Here is a 17381-nt window from a genome sequence, read left to right as displayed (position 1 = left end):
ATACAGAACGAAATATTCTGTAGCCTATTTTGCCGTCAATACTGCCGACATTGTCTTTGCTGTTATCAAATCAGTATATATTTATGTTTAACATGATTAAATCATTTTATCAATGGGAAACATACATGTGTAGCCTACAGACAAGGCTAGCAGCAGCAGCGCCGCATCAGACACATTTCTGGTGTGTAAAGACATAGAAAAATCCACGCAGCCGCCACGCAACTGACACGCAACAGAACCGCCACGCTCACGCCACGCAGGCAGTGTGTAGCCGGCAGCCCCGCCGCTAGCTTAGCTTACCGTAGTGAATGGAATCCTATGTTGCCGTAAGCATGTAGTGAGTAAAAGTGACCCAACAACAACAAAAACAAAACCTAATTACTTCTTGTGGGCTGCGTATTCACAACGAGTACAAATAGCAATGCAGATTAAGACTAGACAATTTCCTAGGCCGATATGATTGATATATTGGGTGGAAGTAGGCTACAGCCGAAACACTGCTACTCGGGCAATGCATGCACTGAGACAAAAATGCGTTTGTCCACCTATATAAATATAGAAGAGACGGTGAATAACCCATTTTCAACAAACGGTGGCGTATTCCTTTAAACATTTACCCATGTGCCAATGTCATCTGACATTCCAGGCCAGTAGAACCGTTTGCTGATGGCATTCCTGTTTGTTTTTTTGGCCACAGTGTGCCCCTGCTGCTGTCATGAAAGCCTTAAAAATTGTGGCAGCCTCTGCAGGTCCACACACCATCTCTATGGTGTGTTTTTTCTTCTTGTAGAAGAGTTTTCCGTCTTTGGAAAAAAAATAGTAGGCTGTATTAGTTTTTTTTTGGATTATACAAAAAAGTAATCTATAGGTCTATAATAAAGAAATCACATACTTATTTGGTGGTGGCTATTCTATATAAACACCTGTATAAAAGTTGCCTTTAAAAAATATGAAACTGTACCGTAAAAATCACAATAATTTATGTGATATTGGTGCAGTTCATAACTAACATTACTCAGTGACTGTGCCTGTAGGGTGCAGTCGTATTTCGGCAGGCGTTCTGTTAATTAATTACTAACATGATCTGTTACTGCATTAGAGAAGATCACACATTAAAATATAAACTAATCAATCTATAAATTAATAAATGCGTGATGTTAATTACTAACATGATCTGTTATTGCATTAGAGCAGATCACACATTCAAATATAAACGGATCTATCTATAAATTAATAAATGCGTGGTGGTTGACAACGGATATGCAATGCATCACGATGTCTTCTTACCTTTGCACATCAGAAGTGTTGGCCTTCTGACGGAAATTAATTTTTCATTCCTGGAGTATCCCTCTGGATACTCACCACTTGATAAGTATCGGAAAATACCTTTGTATGTTTTTATCCATGATAAATGTGTGTATGTATGTAATGTAATGTATGTCCTATAAATGTGTGTATGTATGTAATCTAAGATATGTCCTACCTGTTTCTCGTGTAAACTCGTGACAAATGTTTCCCCGCTCAAAAATGCGACCTTTTTCACGGCAGCCATGTTGACGTGTCATAGTAGGAAAAGCCCAGGTGTATTCAAAACCATTAATGATGGCTGCATTCCACTTAGGAGAGGCCCTGGTATTGTGCATGCTGACTCACTGAAATAGCTCACTGGGACACTTGATGGAATTGAGCCATCGTTTAGGTTATCAATTTCAGCTGTACTTTTCCTACTATGACAAGTCAAAATGTCTGCTATGAAAAAGGTCCATTGTCACTTTTGATAACATTTTATGTACTCTTGGTTTGGATATCAGGACAACATGACCAACATTGCCCTCTAGTGGCGTGCAGTCGTATTTCGGCAGGCAGTCTGTTTTCGACACAACACCGGTACAAAAGTGAGTGGGCCATTTTCAAAAAGACTAGAAGTAGCAAAAAGGACAAACTGAAAAACACAGCAACAATTTTACCTTCATACATATACTTATGGAGCTAAAAGAGTCTCAATAAAGATAAATGCACACACTACATTCACATATGCACACACATGATTCATAAATACACACACAGGATACACAAATGCGCACAAAATTCACAAATACACACAAAATTTAAAAAGCACAGAAGATTCACAAATGCATACAAAATTCAGAAATGCACACACAATTCATAAATGCACACAAAATTCAGAAATGCAAACAACATTTACAAATGCACACAAGATTCAGAAATGCACAGGACAAGATTCAGAAATGTTTTTCTGATGCACACACAAATATATCTTGATTTACAAATTGCTTGCGGTCTGTGAACTTCACTGCATTTGTGTGTGAATTTTGAGACTCCCCTGACTTGGCTCGACACACAAATGCCTTTTTTTAAACAGGGAATGTTCTGCAACCAATCAGATATCTCTCTTGTTTTAGCCAATCACAAGAACGCACCCCACGTGGGGGATTCAGAGTGATAGAGAAAGACTAGTCTGTCAAGGTGTACTTGATTGGTCGAACTTATAAGTCATGCCCACTGCTAACTCGGAACTTGCAGACGGAGCAACAACCAACAACGGGACATTTTGAACAATTTTCACCATCTTATTCATTATTAAATTCACTTCTGACAACATTTTAGGCGAGAAATCAACTATGTAGAGGTCAAATATGGGCCGTTTTACGAAAATTGATGGCTAATTGCAAATTTTGTCCGACTGTGTGTCGGGAGTTCAGCGGCCGGTGCTGCCTGTGTTGCTGCCTCGCCACCCGGCCTGCCTTCCTTCACAGAGCCCGGCCTGCTGGGAGGTATATGGAGCTCCGTCACGGCTGGCAGCCCACGGTACTCCATACCCACGCAAAGTCACCATTTTTTGGGTTAATGGACTACCAAACGCCGCTGCCCTGACAGAGCTCCAGGGCCTGCAGCTCCCCTCTTCCTGCTAAATGGCCGCTGTCTCTTACTGCAGGTTCCAGTTAATCTTATAATGGATATGTGTGTTGAGTTATTTAAGCAAACGATCATGGAAATAAACGCATCTTGTCCGCAATTCTCATTGATAGAGCCTGCGGCTGGATGGAGCTCTATCAATGAGAGCTAGCTAGCCTCCTCTTAGACCTCTGAAACGAAACCCCTAATGTTCACAAAAAAGCATTACATTGAAATCGGACACCATAGTTAGCTTTATAAGACATTGGGGTAGATGTTCTATAAGTGGCATAACGACATTCAAACTGTAAATATACGAAAATTATGCCGAAAGTGTAGCAACGATCTTTCCCATAGGATTAAATGGGACACATAGCTAGCCTAGCTAGCAGCTCTTCCTAAGGAGACCCCTAATGTTCACAAAAATGCATTAAATTGAAATTGGACACCATAGTTAGCTTTATAAGACTTAGGGGTAGCTATTTTATAAATGACGTGACGAAATTCAAACTGTAAATATACGAAAGTTATGCCGGCAGCTGGCAGCCAGCCCCGAGCCTCGTTCGTCCAATAACCGAGACTTTCACTGGGTATGGAGTTTGCCGCTTTCTCGTCAGGCTGTGTGGAGCTCCTAAAGTTGAGCAAAACATTACGTGAATAACTACGAGAATGAATGACTCCACCCACATTCATATAGCGCTGTGTGAACGCGTTCATATGATTGGCTTATAAGCAAACAATCCCCCACGTGGGGTGCGTTCTTGTGATTGGCTAAAACAAGGGAGATATCTGATTGGTTGTAGATCATTCCTGTTTAAAAAAAAAGGCATTTGTGTGTAGAGCCAAGTCAGGGGAGTCTCAAAATTCACACACAAATGCAGTGAAGTTCACAGACCGCAGTTTGTAAATCAAGATATATTTGTGTGTGCATCAGAAAAACATTTCTGAATCTTGTCCTGTGCATTTCTGAATCTTGTGTGCATTTGTAAATGTTGTTTGCATTTCTGAATGTTGTGTGCATTTATGAATTTTGTGTGCATTTCTGAATTTTGTATGCATTTGTGAATCTTCTGTGCTTTTTAAATGTTGTGTGTGTATTTGTGAATTTTGTGCGCATTTGTGTATCCTGTGGGTGTATTTATGAATCATGTGTGTGCATGTATGAATCCTGTGTGTGCATATGTGAATGTAGTGTGTGCATTTATCTTTATTGAGACTCTTTTAGCTCCATATATACTGCATTGCAACGGCAATAGCAGTATGCCTGCTAACATGTTCAACCAACAAAGCTCAGTCTAAAAAGTTTGTACACAACAATATAGACAAAAACCTGTCGATTTTAACCTCTTCAGGCTAAAATATATTTGCACCGGCAGAACCAGCAGTATTGGCTCTGCACAGCACTGTTATAAAATTAACCATTTTATTGCACAAAGTGGCAACTGAACATGAACCCAAACAGCACAGCCGGCGTTTACATACTGCATGACTAGCCTAGCTACATCAGACAGAAATCGCACATGTAACATATCCTTTGTGCATTCATAACAGCATTGTTGCTTCAGGACTATGGTCAGATCATGAGCAGCAAATGCGCTACCAGCAGTAAAAGAAAATCAAAGAATGAAAACTTCCAGCCAAACATTGTTTAAATTATGAAAGATATAATGAAAAGTTGCCAGCAAGGCGCCAAATCTTAGACAGTGTATCGAGTCCACGGCAGTGACAGGATCAAAGAAATCTAAAAACTAGCTACGTCACTCACAGATAAGTTATCTTCTTATTTAAAGCAGCCATATTATGCTCATTTTCAGGTTCATAATTGTATTTTAAGGTTGTACCAGAATAGGTTTACATGGTTTAATTTTCAAAAAACACCATATTTGTGTTGTACTGCAGTGCTCTCTCTCACTGCTGCAGATCCTCTTTTCACCTGGTCTCTGTTTTAGCTACAGAGTGAGACCTCTTTTCTTCTTCTTCTTCTGTACTATCTTTGATTGCACTGCATATGTGCAGTAGCTCAGATGTAGATCATGTCAGCTAGCTAGCTCCATAGACAGTAAAAGAAAGGCTGTTTCTACAACTTCGGTCAGTTACAAGGCAGGATTAGCTGGGAGACTTCTAAATGAGGGCGCACATGTAAGTAGTTCTTTAGTAGATTATGGTGAACTTGTGTGTGTTGTAGCAGTGCTTTGCTATTGAGAACGAGGTAGCATGCTAGCATTAGCATTAGCGTTAGCATGCTAACGAGCTAATGGTTGCGGTTAGCCTGCTCGTTTCGGCTTGTGACGTCACAAGCCGTGCCGATTTTGAACAGCTCACCCAGAGACTGAAGGCAGGACACATTCAGAAACCTTATCTCACTCTAAACAGCATGGAAGGATTTTTTTCAGAGTTTGTATGTGTGTGGAAGCACCAGAGACACAACATAACACCCCAAATCCCAGAAAAAGTGATTTTTTCATAATATGGGCACTTTAATGTAGGCAAAACACAAACGCGTTTCAGCTAGAAGCCATCATCAGTGTTCACGATTTCTTACTAAATAGGAAGGTTACTTACTTAAATAATAACACAAGAAGCAAACACGTTTTACTTAATGTCAGCCTACCTCTGTGAGGGCCAGCACTCAAACACACTCCTCTCTCGCTGATGGGCTGTCAGCTCCGCTGGGGAAATGTCTGCACATGCACATGCTGCAGAAAAGCTCGTCCTTATCGTACACTGTACTCCATCCAAGAAAACTTTCCATACCACTTTAAAGAGAAGCCATTGTTGTCGCGGTAACTTTTAATAGTACATTGCTTAACACATCCATGGTACATTGTCTAAAAAGCCAGCTAGCTAAGCTAACGTTACCTGCTAAAGGCAGCCCGGAGAGTAGTTTGGGGTCACTTAGAAATTTCCATTCCACTCCATTACAGACAGAATACCAGCTGAGATCAGTTGCATTGTTTTTTTAATCAGGGCAGCAGTTTTCAGATCACATTATGTGTTTACATAATTGCAAAAGGGTTCTCCAATGTTGTAGACAGAAGTGGCTGAAGAAACGCTTGAAATCCATGCTTTTTGGTCTAAATGTCATACCCAAATGAAAAGTGGTACAGCTCCCATATACTTTGACACTCTGGGGTGTGCCTGATATCATTGGAAAGTTAACATTCTCAAGGTTTTCTTAGAAGTGCCAGGGTGATTCTAGGCCTTACTGACACAGAGTTACAGAGGCTAGAATGGAGGTTTTTTATTTCCATCCAAGTCATACATCTGTAAAATGATTAGAATACACTGCTGTAAACACATCTGGTGAGATACAGACAACACAAGGCCATAGCCACATGTCTCAGCTTACTACAGAAAAAATCCAGAAGCCAAAAGACTTGAACCAGGGGTCAGAGTCTGCAGTGCCTATTTGCTGGTGTTATTTGGAGCTGTGCTAACCACAGAGCCACCATGACAACAATAATCATGTTTTGAAAACATTCATAGTATAGTATGTTGAAAAAAGTGAAAAATATTCATAGTATAGCATGTCGAAAAAGGTCATAGTATAGTATGTGGAAAAAAAGTAATAGTATGTTGAGAAAAGTGGAAAATAGTCATAGTATAGTATGTCGAAAAAAGTCATCATAGCATGTCAAAAAAGTGATAAATATATCAGTATGTCGGAAAAAAGGGGATAAAAAAGTCATAGTATAGCATGTCGAAAAAAGTCAGTATAGTTTGTTCAAAAAAAGGAATGAAAAAGCCATAGTATAGTATGTCAAAGAAAGCATCAAGGGTCAGAGCCTGCAGTGCCTATTTGCTGGTGCTATTTGAGCTGTGCTAACCGCAGAGCCACCAATAATGATATTTTGAAATATCTTATAGTATAGTATGTCGAAAAAAGTGATTAAAAAAGCCATGGTATAGTATGTCGAAAAAGGTCATAGTATAGTATGTCGAAAAAAGGGTTAAAAAAGACAAAATATAGTATGTCGAAAAAAGTCATAGAGTATGTTGAAAAGTGATTAAAAAAAGTCATAGTATAGTATGTCAAAGAAAGTCTGGAAGAACATGCAAACTCCACACAAAAAGGTCCAAGGAGCTGTACTAACCACAGAGCCACCATGTCAACAATAATGATGTTTTGAAAACATTTATAGTATAGTATGTCGAAAAAAAGTGATTAAAAAAGTAATTGTATAGTATGTCAAAGAAAGTCTGGAAGAACATGCAAAAAAGTCTAAGTCACGTAATACACCCCCATTATAAACACAAGAAAAAGCCTGAAAGAAGCACTAAACTTAAAAAGTGATAACACAAAAACTGTAAAAGATATCAAAAATCTGAATAATTTTCTAATAGCTGAAGGTTTTGTGAATAATTTAAAGTTTGAATGACAATGACTAGTTGAAAGTATGTGAAGGAGTAGCATTTCGAAGTGGAAATGCTACCACTATATTACTCGTATGTATTCTTTTTGTTTTGCTACTTAGATGTCAAGGGTCTGTAATGCAATGGTTATACTGCCTTGTTGTTTGTGAATGTATTGTTCATTAAAGCATAAAAGTCAATGAGCTAACAGGTCTCACTTCATTCGTGGCCAGTCAACAATATAATGGAGTTGGGTTAGAATAAGTTTGTGACAGTCAAAATATTATAAAACAAGTGACAGTACACCACCACACCCTTTCGAGCAGGAAGATGCTCAAACTCATTTTTCAAGTTTGTGGGAGGGGGGGAATAACACAGCACCAGGCCAGCCATTTTTGGTTTATAGCAATGTTGTCTTTTATTCTAATTTCCAATAAACAGAGAATATATCAGTCCCTTATTTGTACAAAAATACCTGAACAGGATACAATGTAGATCCAGGAGCCATACAGACAGAATGAAGCAAAGCAAAGTGGGGTTATCTGAAAAAAATATTACGGTTCATTTGCTCTCTTTTTTGTCTTTCCCTGAAATGTCTATTTGACTTCAGCTTATGATGACTTCAACCCAAAAATAAAACACAACCAACACAGAGTCAGTTTCACCTGCACCTACACTGTGAGTCAACATTGTCGATGAGACTACGCGATGTTAACCTGATATTAGGATTAATTTTGAGTAGGTTTCACAGTTACAGCTAACTGTAAATGAATGCAGTGAGTGGACGGATGGTAACTAAGGACCTGATACTGTTCACAAACAAGAGGCACCTTCTGCAAGAATAGGCTTGGTTAAGAAAAAGATTTAAAAACCTTTGTTATGCACCTTAAAACCAGATTAACTGGACATAATGAAGTGACAACCCTCTTGAGCTACAGCATATAATTGCACTACTTGTGATGAAAGGTGTGCAAAAGCTGCAAGAATATCCCCAAGAGTTAAGTGTTGGAGTGTGTGCTCTACTTGAATAACCACTGGTGTGTGTGTGTGTGTGTGTGTGTGTGTGTGTGTGTGTGTGTGTGTGTGTGTGTGTGTGTGTGTGTGTGTGTGTGTGTGTGTGTGTGTGTGTGTGTGTGTGTGTGTGTGTGTGTGTGTGTGTGCATGCGTGCGTACTGGAGGGTTTTCTTGAAACTCAAAGTGAATGAGTGGAATCAGACTTAACAGACAGGGGATATTAAAAAGATGTGGTTTTAAAACAAAATTACATTAGAATTGGATGCTGGCAGAGTTGAAGACTGTCAGGCTGTCAGCTTATACACACAACTGATGTTCAGAAATTTGACACACCAAAAATCCAGTTTGATCTCTAAAAAAACCAAAAAAACAGCTTAATTTAATACTGTATATACTGTGGTATATTCCTTTTATTTATTTATATATATATATATATATATATATATATATATAAATAAATAGAAGGTCATTTTGTGGCAAACCAAAGAAAATACACAATGTCAATATTCACACAATAAAAAAAAATGGAAAAAAGGACTAAATAATAATTCTTCATTTTACAGTTATGAGCAAAAGCATAACGCCCAATACATAGTGATCTGTGACCTAGGTACAGTGTTAGATCTACGTCTTCCATAGCTTCACATACTTAGAAAACAAATTATACTGTATACTGGTATATTCATATACTTGGGCTTGTGTATAGGATTGCATTATAGCACAGTGATAAAAAAATGGGAGGGGGAGGAGAGGACGGTGGTTTGTCCCTGCTGACCCCTAGCGATTTGGCTTCGCCCCCCTCTCTGACAGATAGGAAAGAACCTCAACTGAAGACTTCTGAATGCTGAAATGGCTCCAGCCAAACTCCTGTCTCCTCTAAATCCACGGCTTAGCTTGACTTTACCCAACCGACAAGCACTTACTGTCTCTAAAAGGCAAGTTATGATAAGCAGCAGACTTCGCAATCCTGAATAGTGAATATAACAGTCTGGCCACACACACACACACACACACACACACACACACACACACACACACACACACACACACACACACACACACACACACACACACACACAGGGTCATAGCTTACAGGCTGGACACAGGTGGGAAAGGGGGGCAGGGGGTTCAAGCATTATCCAATCCCTGGAGAGAGTATGCCCTGGCTGACTAGAAAGGCCTGATTGGTGGAGCGCCTAGCTGGTGAATCCGTCAAGTCACGTGATTGGTCAACTGGTGGTGGAAGTGGCTTGTGAGTCAACAACAGTACTTGGAGAGAGTTTAGTAAGCCTGGCAGGGAGTCTGGTGGCCTCGTGCTAACCCTGTTCATTGCGAGTCTGGTACAGGATGGAGAGGAGGTGCAGGTTAGGCTAAGCAGGTGTTATGTCACATGCATGCAGGATTTTCATTCGCAGGTCACACAGCAGGAGGAGGGCAGGAAAAGACAAAAGGACTTCTTTAGCCTCCTCTCCTGTTCCTATTCCTATAAATATGGTCCTTTCTTGTCTTTTGGATGGCCATAGGGCAGGGACAAATTTACAGAAAGAAAATACACTCAGTGATATGTTAAAACCACTATGTGTGGCATTTTTATGTCAATATAGCAGGTGGAAATAACTGGTTTTTTTTATGTTACCACCAGGGGGCGCCAAAGTCGGACATTTTCAAATCCTACACATAATGGCTTTAAATTAGATTTGTTTAGTGATTAAGCGTCAAAGTCTACTTTTGTTAATGGACTAACATTTCCTAGTATACCTGTCTTGTCTCCTTTTCACTTAATCTCTCAGAATGCTTTCCTACAACCACCAGAAATAGCCATGCTGTTTTCCATGAAATATTGGCCTATAGCCCCAAATATTTAGCTAGCTAGCCATATTATGTTCTACATATTTTTATGGTTAATTTGTCGATTTTCTTAATTAATCAATTAATTGTTTGATGGGATGCCTTCAAATTGCTTTTTTGTCCGACCAACAGTCCAAAACCCAAAGACATTCAGTTTACTCTAATGCAAGACAAGGAAAAGGCCAAAACCGTCACATTTTTTTCATTTTTGTTTAAAAAAAGATTATTGAAATTGTTGCGATTTCATTTTCTGTTGACTACTGAATGAATCATTTCAGCTCTAAAATAATTAACACTTTACTGCCCCTTACTGACAACACACCTGATGGCTACAAGGCATTCTGGTCTACTGACGCTACTGCTGGTGTGGAAATGGCTTCCTTTACTTCTATTATTATAAATGTATCCTTGTATGGTTGTTGCAAATTGGCTGTTGAAGACATTTGTGGCTGTTTATTGATTGTGAGGGACTGACACCATAACCTGATGCTAGAAACCCCCATGCAGCTGCTGGAAATATCTGGAAGTGATGTTACATTTTACCCAGAAATAAGATAAGTACAGCACCCAACAAGAAAATAGACCCAGAAATGTGAGGTTGCATCCTCAGTACCTGTTTTCTGAATCGTGTTCAAATGGATTTTTACTTTTGAGAAATAGTTTGACATTTTGGTAGATTGATATCACTGTCATGTCTTTAGTTAAGTTTAGTTCATTTGACACAATGAGAGAAAGGACCCCAGGTCACACATATCTAAAGAATGTCAAGGATACTGTAACATAATAAAGTCAAAGACTTATTTCCATTGTGGTCTGCACTGTAAATATGAAGCAACTGTACAACTAACAGCTTTTCAGCTTAGTAAGTCACTGTGCCCGGCCAAAAAATAGTCCAGCACATAACCCCTGGTAAAACCACAAATTGTCGTTTTCAACAAGATATTACATGTTAATATGTGACCTTTAGAGGTGCTGGTAGGTAGATTTGGTTACCTATGGACAGAGCCAGGCTAGCTGTTTCGCCTTGTTTCCAGTCTTTATACTAAGCTAAGCTAACCAGCTGTTGGCTGTAGCTTCATATTCAGCGTACAGACATGAGAGTGGTATCTATCTTCCCTTCTAACTCTCAGCAAGAAAGTGAAAAGGAAGTGTTGAACTATCCATTTACCATAATCTTCAAGACTCTTTATGTTACTCCATCTTCTTGAAATCTGAAATATGGTACTGTATGTGCATTATAATATAGCTTTGATTTTATACACAAGGCTCACAATTTTCACTTAAGGCGAGTGAATCTCATTCCACTGTGTGTTGACGCACAATCAAGTTCACATTTCAAGTCATTTGATCAATTCCATATTAAAACAAACAAAAACAAAACAAAAACAATTATGGAGTGCTTTTGTTGCTTTTCTGGAGTGAGGGAACAGTGGTCAGAATCCGAACATGACAGCTCCAACCCATCAATATCAAATCAATAATTAAAATGTGCAAGCAGTGAGTTAGGAACAGACTTGGGAAAAGAATGACATTCAAAGACAAATTCACCGACAGATTTAACCCTTTCAATTTAAAAAATAAAAAATAAATGGCTGAAGCTTGGGGGTGGACACACTTTTCAGGAGTCTATTTAACAGTCTTCCTCCTCTTCCTCATGGTCTTGAGAAGCACATTCTTTTACTCATTTTACCACAGCACGGTCATGTTGGTACAAGCCACACATTGGTCAAACATGTCCCCAAACCTTCCTGAAAGGCACTGCATAATCAGCCCTAACTCTCTTTGCTCCCATGCCACTGTAATCCAATCAGAACTGGTGGAAATTCACATGCATGCTTTTCAGAAGGGGAGGGGCGGGGGGGGGGGACGGAGAGCAGGCAGCTTCATTTAGCTACAGAAAACAACTGTCGCCTGTCCGTCCGGGAGTGCAAAACTAGTTCTGCATTGAATCAACAGTAATAAAAAAGCATTAAAATGACATCAAGTAATCAACTCTACAAGAGAGGCTTGTTACAGCCTTCCTGATAAACATTCCTCTGTCCTTTCAGCAAACCCTCGCCACTGCTTTGCTTATCTTGCCTTTAGCTACTTCTCTCCCGACATTTCTCTGAGCTTCTGTGGAGGAGGAGAGGCGGGATCGGGGTTGCACCAAAAGGGGTTGTGGGACAGGACACAGCAGAGAGGCCACATCAAGTCCACTCGGGTGTCGGGTTGGAGGGGGGCAGGGTGTCAGCTTATCCAGACTGGACTGCACAGGTTGAGAAAACTCCTGGATCGAGTTTGATAAGACCCAGAGAGGTTCCCGTCCATCCCTGATGATTGATGAGGAAGTCAGAGGGTGGCGCTCCCCGCCCACCTCTGTAGCGAAGGGGCGAGGGTGGGGCAGGCACCACAGCTTATCAGGCCTGGAGGATGAGGGAGGTCAAGGGGGATGAAGGGTGAGGGACTCTGAGGGAGGGATCCCCTCCTGCTGAACAGACCTTAGCTGTCTTGTGTTTTCACAACATTATGGTCTCTCTTCAGGGTCAATAACGGCGATGACAAAACAATCCAGTCTCCATGACAACATCGCAGGAGTTGGGTGACTGCTAGGTCCACAATCTCCGACGCTTTAGCTGTCTGAACGGTTCCCATTCAGACATCCAAACAGCGGTAAGGCGGAGAAAAGCCCTGGCACATTGGGGAAATTAAAACTCCAATGCCGGCCGAGTTGTTCACATCCCCAAAACTTGACTTACTTTTCTCTTTCTCCTCAACCTCATTGTGTTGGTGAGGGAGGGGCAGATGGGGGTGGGATCTCAGGGTGAGAGGTGTGCAAAAAAAGGGGGTGGAGGTAATGGGGGAGTGTCACAAGGCCACGGCGGTGCAGGGGTGTTTGAGCTTGCTGGGGAGCACTCCTCTGTTGAGCTGGTAAAACTCCACCAGGTGGATCAAATCTGTGAACTTGGTGGCGCCGTCGTCGAGGCTGAACAACACCTGACCGTCCTCCTCACACTTTAGACCAGAGCCAGAGGGAGGAGAGAGGACAGTTAACCATCACATGACAATAAGGCGTGTACTTTTATCACCATGAGCTATATATCACATCATCAGACATCTGAGAGCAGAGCAAATATATGGAAATATTCATGTCAACAGGCCTTTTCATCTTGTACTGAGTGACGGTCTGTCAGTCGGTCCACCACTTTGGTCCAGACTGTAATATCTTAACAACTACTGGATGGATTGCCATGACATTTTGTACACACATTCATGATCACGGAGAGAATAAATCCTACTGACTTTGGTGATCCTCTGACTTTTCATCTAGCAGCACTATCAAGTCAAAACTTTCTGCATGGCTAAATACCTCACCTCTAGTGGCAAATAAGTGAAAGCCTCTGTTGAACTAGCCCTTTAAGCCATTTCAAGTTGACCTCTGTACTGTAACAAAATAAAATCAAACAGATGGCTGCCTGGGAGGAAGGAAAAACTTCTTTTAAAATCTTAAAAAGGCTTGGTATGCTTTGGAAAATGTGTGTAGCAGGCCGAGCAGACAAGTCGTTGTCTTTTTTATACTAGGAGATTAAGCTGAATCTCAGAGCATTTAGAAAAAGTTGGACCTGCTTGAAATTTGCAGGGACAGGTATGTTTCTTTACTGGTGATGCCAACCAGCTGCGACAGCAGGCATTCAAGCTACAACATGAAATCATTACTAATTTTACTATCCTAAAAAAATCTATTTGTCAGCACAATTTTGAGTTGTGTACTTTTCTAAGAGAGTAAAGCAGTGATCTGCCTCACTGGGCCTTGATTCAGTGGATTTTACAAGTAAGCATTACATACGCCCTGCAGCGTAATGTGACTGTGTTGTGTAATGTGACTGACCGGTAGGATCTGGAAGTGCTTGATCTTCTGGTGGTGGCACAAGGTGAGCACGAATGCCTTGGGATTACTCTGACTGTCCCGCAACAGGAATAACCTGACACACAGAACGTTAGAGGGAAATGATCAAACTGCTTCATGAAATATATATACATCACTACCGTAACATATACTTGGGTTTTATCCTATCACAATTTAAATGCTTGATGACATGCTGCTGCATGAGTTAAGGGAGCTGTGACTCTTTGACAACCTTATCTTAATCCACTGGGTAAAGGCTAAAATGCGTGACTGTCATGCCAAAAAGCTGTTTTTACACACCAACATTTTTAGAGATCTAAGCTTTTCTTGGCAGCAGTGATGTCTTGATTTTTCAAATTTCTTAGACATTTTCCCAAAGCTTTCTACTGCATTTTACATGAGCAACATTTACCCCGATATGACATCACATCAAACCAAAATCCCTAAACGAGTCTCCGAACCTTTTCACACTCCTATAGCTGTTCTTACCCGTCTACTTGGCCTTGTTGAATGATCATTTTGTGGGCTTCCTCTCTCATGATGCGACCATGAAACCATACCTGTGTCCTGTGGATCACTGAAAGACAGACATCTTTCTTGTATTCATATATTCATAATCAGTTTACATCAGTGTATCTACTAGCAAAATTAAACAAATCACATCAAGGCTGTCTGTATAAGGTGATTAATGATGTATTTGTTCATGGGCCTGAAGTGAGAGTACCTGTGCTCAGAGAGGATGGGTGCAGGGGGCTGGGACTGCCCAGGACATTCATGCGCTGGCTCCGTTTCTAAGTGGAAGAAAGGGCACATGTGCAACATTTACCATAAGATAACACCATATTCCCTTTGACTTGGACTGATACCTTTATGGCATACTGAAATGTGCTGAAACAGTCATTTGAACCAAAACACAAAGAATTAGATTTTTCTGTGTGTGTCTGTTTAAGTGTGATCCTTTTTAGTATAGTAAACAAACATTGTAATGCAATCAGTTGTCCACAACCCAAAAAAAAAAATGGAGTGAGCAGCTGCTTTTTGCTTTAGCCTCATCAGAGCTGTGATCTTAGAAACAGATAAGTGGAGCTGCTGCACACTTGAATTTACTAAGAAAAGCAATGCAGGGGAAAGATAAATTTGTTCAAAATGGAAAAAGGCTTTTGCATAACGATAATGGTTAAAAAGATTTATGTGAAAGAAAAAAGTAGTGCTCTTGAATGAATTGTGACATAACATACAGTATGATAGAGATCAGGGTCCAATACAAACTAAACCAAGGGAAAGTTAATGATAAAAAAAATGGCATTTTTTTTGTGTTAATCACATCAAACGTAACTGGAGCTTGAATCTATTCATGTTTCTTTTACTTCCCAAGCTCCATCCCCCTTCTTACCCTCCAGGTCTGTCCCTCCTCCAGGGCAGCACTCTGGGCCTCGACAGGGTTGTCGATGACGCGACCAGTCCGCCCGGAGAAGTCCATGGCGACTAGGGAATTCTCAGATACACTCCGCTGTTAGGAGACGTGGCAGGGTTGGGGGGAGTAGGTGGGCAGTGCGGGGGAGGGGGTACACAAGGAGCATGGTGTAGGGGTGGGGATGGGTGGGGCACGGCGTAGACAAGGGTCAGAGGTCAAACAAGCCAGACACACTCACTGGGGCATGACAAATCCTGTCTGCACACAGACCCTCTGAGGAAAAGCACAAGCCTCCCCTGGCTCTCTGGCTCTCCTGCTCAAATTATTAAGATTTCCTTCTAATTAATTACTATGGTATTTCATGATTTGCACGATATACAAGTTACAAATAATAATGTTCCAGTACAAACTTATTTAACTTCACTCTTTATGATAATATGTTGTATTTATGGATTGCTAACATCAAAAAGGGTCCAAGAGACAGGGAAAACACTTATTTCCAACAAGACGTTAAAAGACATAACACAAGACAAACATAAAACACATCCTGCTTTGATGTGATTAGTACAGGTTTCTGTTTGCTGTGTGTGCAATATCTTAACACTGCACGTGAGTCTGAGTATTATGTAAACGTTCACACTTTCAAATCACTCTGGGATAACATGTTATGTGTCGGATGTACTTTAGTTATAGCCGTTTGTTTGAATGAACAGTCTGACCTGAATCTGGAACATAAGCCTTCCACTACAGAGCACTCTTGTCACCTCATTAACAAAAAGGTCAACAGCGGCAATAATTGTTTGGATTGAAAAGCATTTCAGCATTTAAGAAGTCCTTCTAATGCAACATGGAAACGTGATCCAGCCAATGGCGTTTCCTCTTAAGAAGACATAGGCACAAGGTGGCCACAAAGTTATTTCCAATTCACCATCAGCTAATTAATGGATCAATCTGGATTGGTCTTGGCTGAGTGGGGGCATTAGAGCGGGTTGTAAGAAGGTGATGTCATAGAGCAGATACTCACCACAGGCGCTGAGAAAGGGGAGAGGTTAGACTTCCTCTGCTGGGGAACGTTGTAGCTCTGATACAGTACTATTCCATACTGTGAAGACACAAGAAAAGAGACGACATCAACTGATGTTTCCAAGAGATTAATCAATTTTTGTTAAAGGTCCCAGGTTGAGGTGCATTAATACTGTGAAAGTATTAAAATGCTCAATCCACAGAGAAATGCATACAGCCGTATTCAGAAACGGTGTCTTGAAACGAACCATCAGGACTGTACGGTTGTGATGTTACAACTCTACTATATATAGGTAGAAAGTGCCATTACAGTCATTTCCCGGCTGCAAAACTATGCAGATACGCCGAGAACGCAGATTTGTGAAAGACCCAGAAACGCAGCAAATTGGACTTTTTCTGGAGGGGAGCTTAAAGAGACAGGCACTTAAACGGAGTGTTTCACACAGATGGTACATACAGGTATATTCAGACAGACAGTATGAGAAAAATAATGTTTTTGGAACATTAAAGCATGTTAACATGTTCTAGTAGAAACTTAAAAAACAAGTAAAATAAGCCTGAACAATAAGCACGATATGGGACCTTTAACACTTCAAGAAAAGGGAATTTACTAAGTAACTATTAGGTTTGGGTTCCAATTAGCAGTATCTGTCAACCCTCTGTGAACTCACATACTTGGATTTAACTACAATAAGAACATATGAAAGTAAAGAAAGTACTTTAAGCAGTCTGAAGGCAGTCATCCAGCAGGTCCTGCTCTGTTCGTCCTCAGCACACAGCATCTTAAGCTCCTTACAGTCGCTCCTCACTTTGCTGGGCTGTAAACCAAACAGACACAGTGGGACATTAAATGAATGAGATATTCATCATGAACATGAAAGGCCTCTATTGTGGATTCTGGCATTTCAGTTTTCAGACTACAGAGAC

The 17381-nt window shown here is 40.6% G+C and overlaps 1 protein-coding gene across 7 annotated transcripts in view; it reads right to left on the bottom strand.

Moving 5' to 3' along the window:
• Window positions 1-17381, bottom strand: part of LOC116041221 (growth factor receptor-bound protein 10-like) — a 90529-nt gene that overhangs the window by 35751 nt on the left and 37397 nt on the right. For 6 of the 7 annotated variants that reach the window (XM_031287100.2, XM_035993085.1, XM_031287099.2 and 3 more), the window contains 7 exons: window positions 17174-17272; window positions 16456-16533; window positions 15411-15527; window positions 14742-14808; window positions 14507-14594; window positions 14000-14093; window positions 7662-13125 (listed from right to left, as the gene is read on the bottom strand). In XM_031287100.2, the coding sequence (XP_031142960.1) occupies window positions 12979-13125; window positions 14000-14093; window positions 14507-14594; window positions 14742-14808; window positions 15411-15527; window positions 16456-16533; window positions 17174-17272 (690 nt within the window). In that variant the 3' untranslated portion in view covers window positions 7662-12978. Of the gene's footprint in view, window positions 1-7661; window positions 13126-13999; window positions 14094-14506; window positions 14595-14741; window positions 14809-15410; window positions 15528-16455; window positions 16534-17173; window positions 17273-17381 lie in introns of those variants that run through there. The other variant, XR_004102872.2, reaches the window with a different exon arrangement.

The sequence above is a fragment of the Sander lucioperca genome, chromosome 16, assembly GCF_008315115.2.
Source record: "Sander lucioperca isolate FBNREF2018 chromosome 16, SLUC_FBN_1.2, whole genome shotgun sequence".
Taxonomy (NCBI): Eukaryota; Metazoa; Chordata; class Actinopteri; order Perciformes; family Percidae; genus Sander; species Sander lucioperca.
Note: the sequence above shows the minus strand (reverse complement) of the source record. Positions and strands in the feature narration are given on the sequence as shown.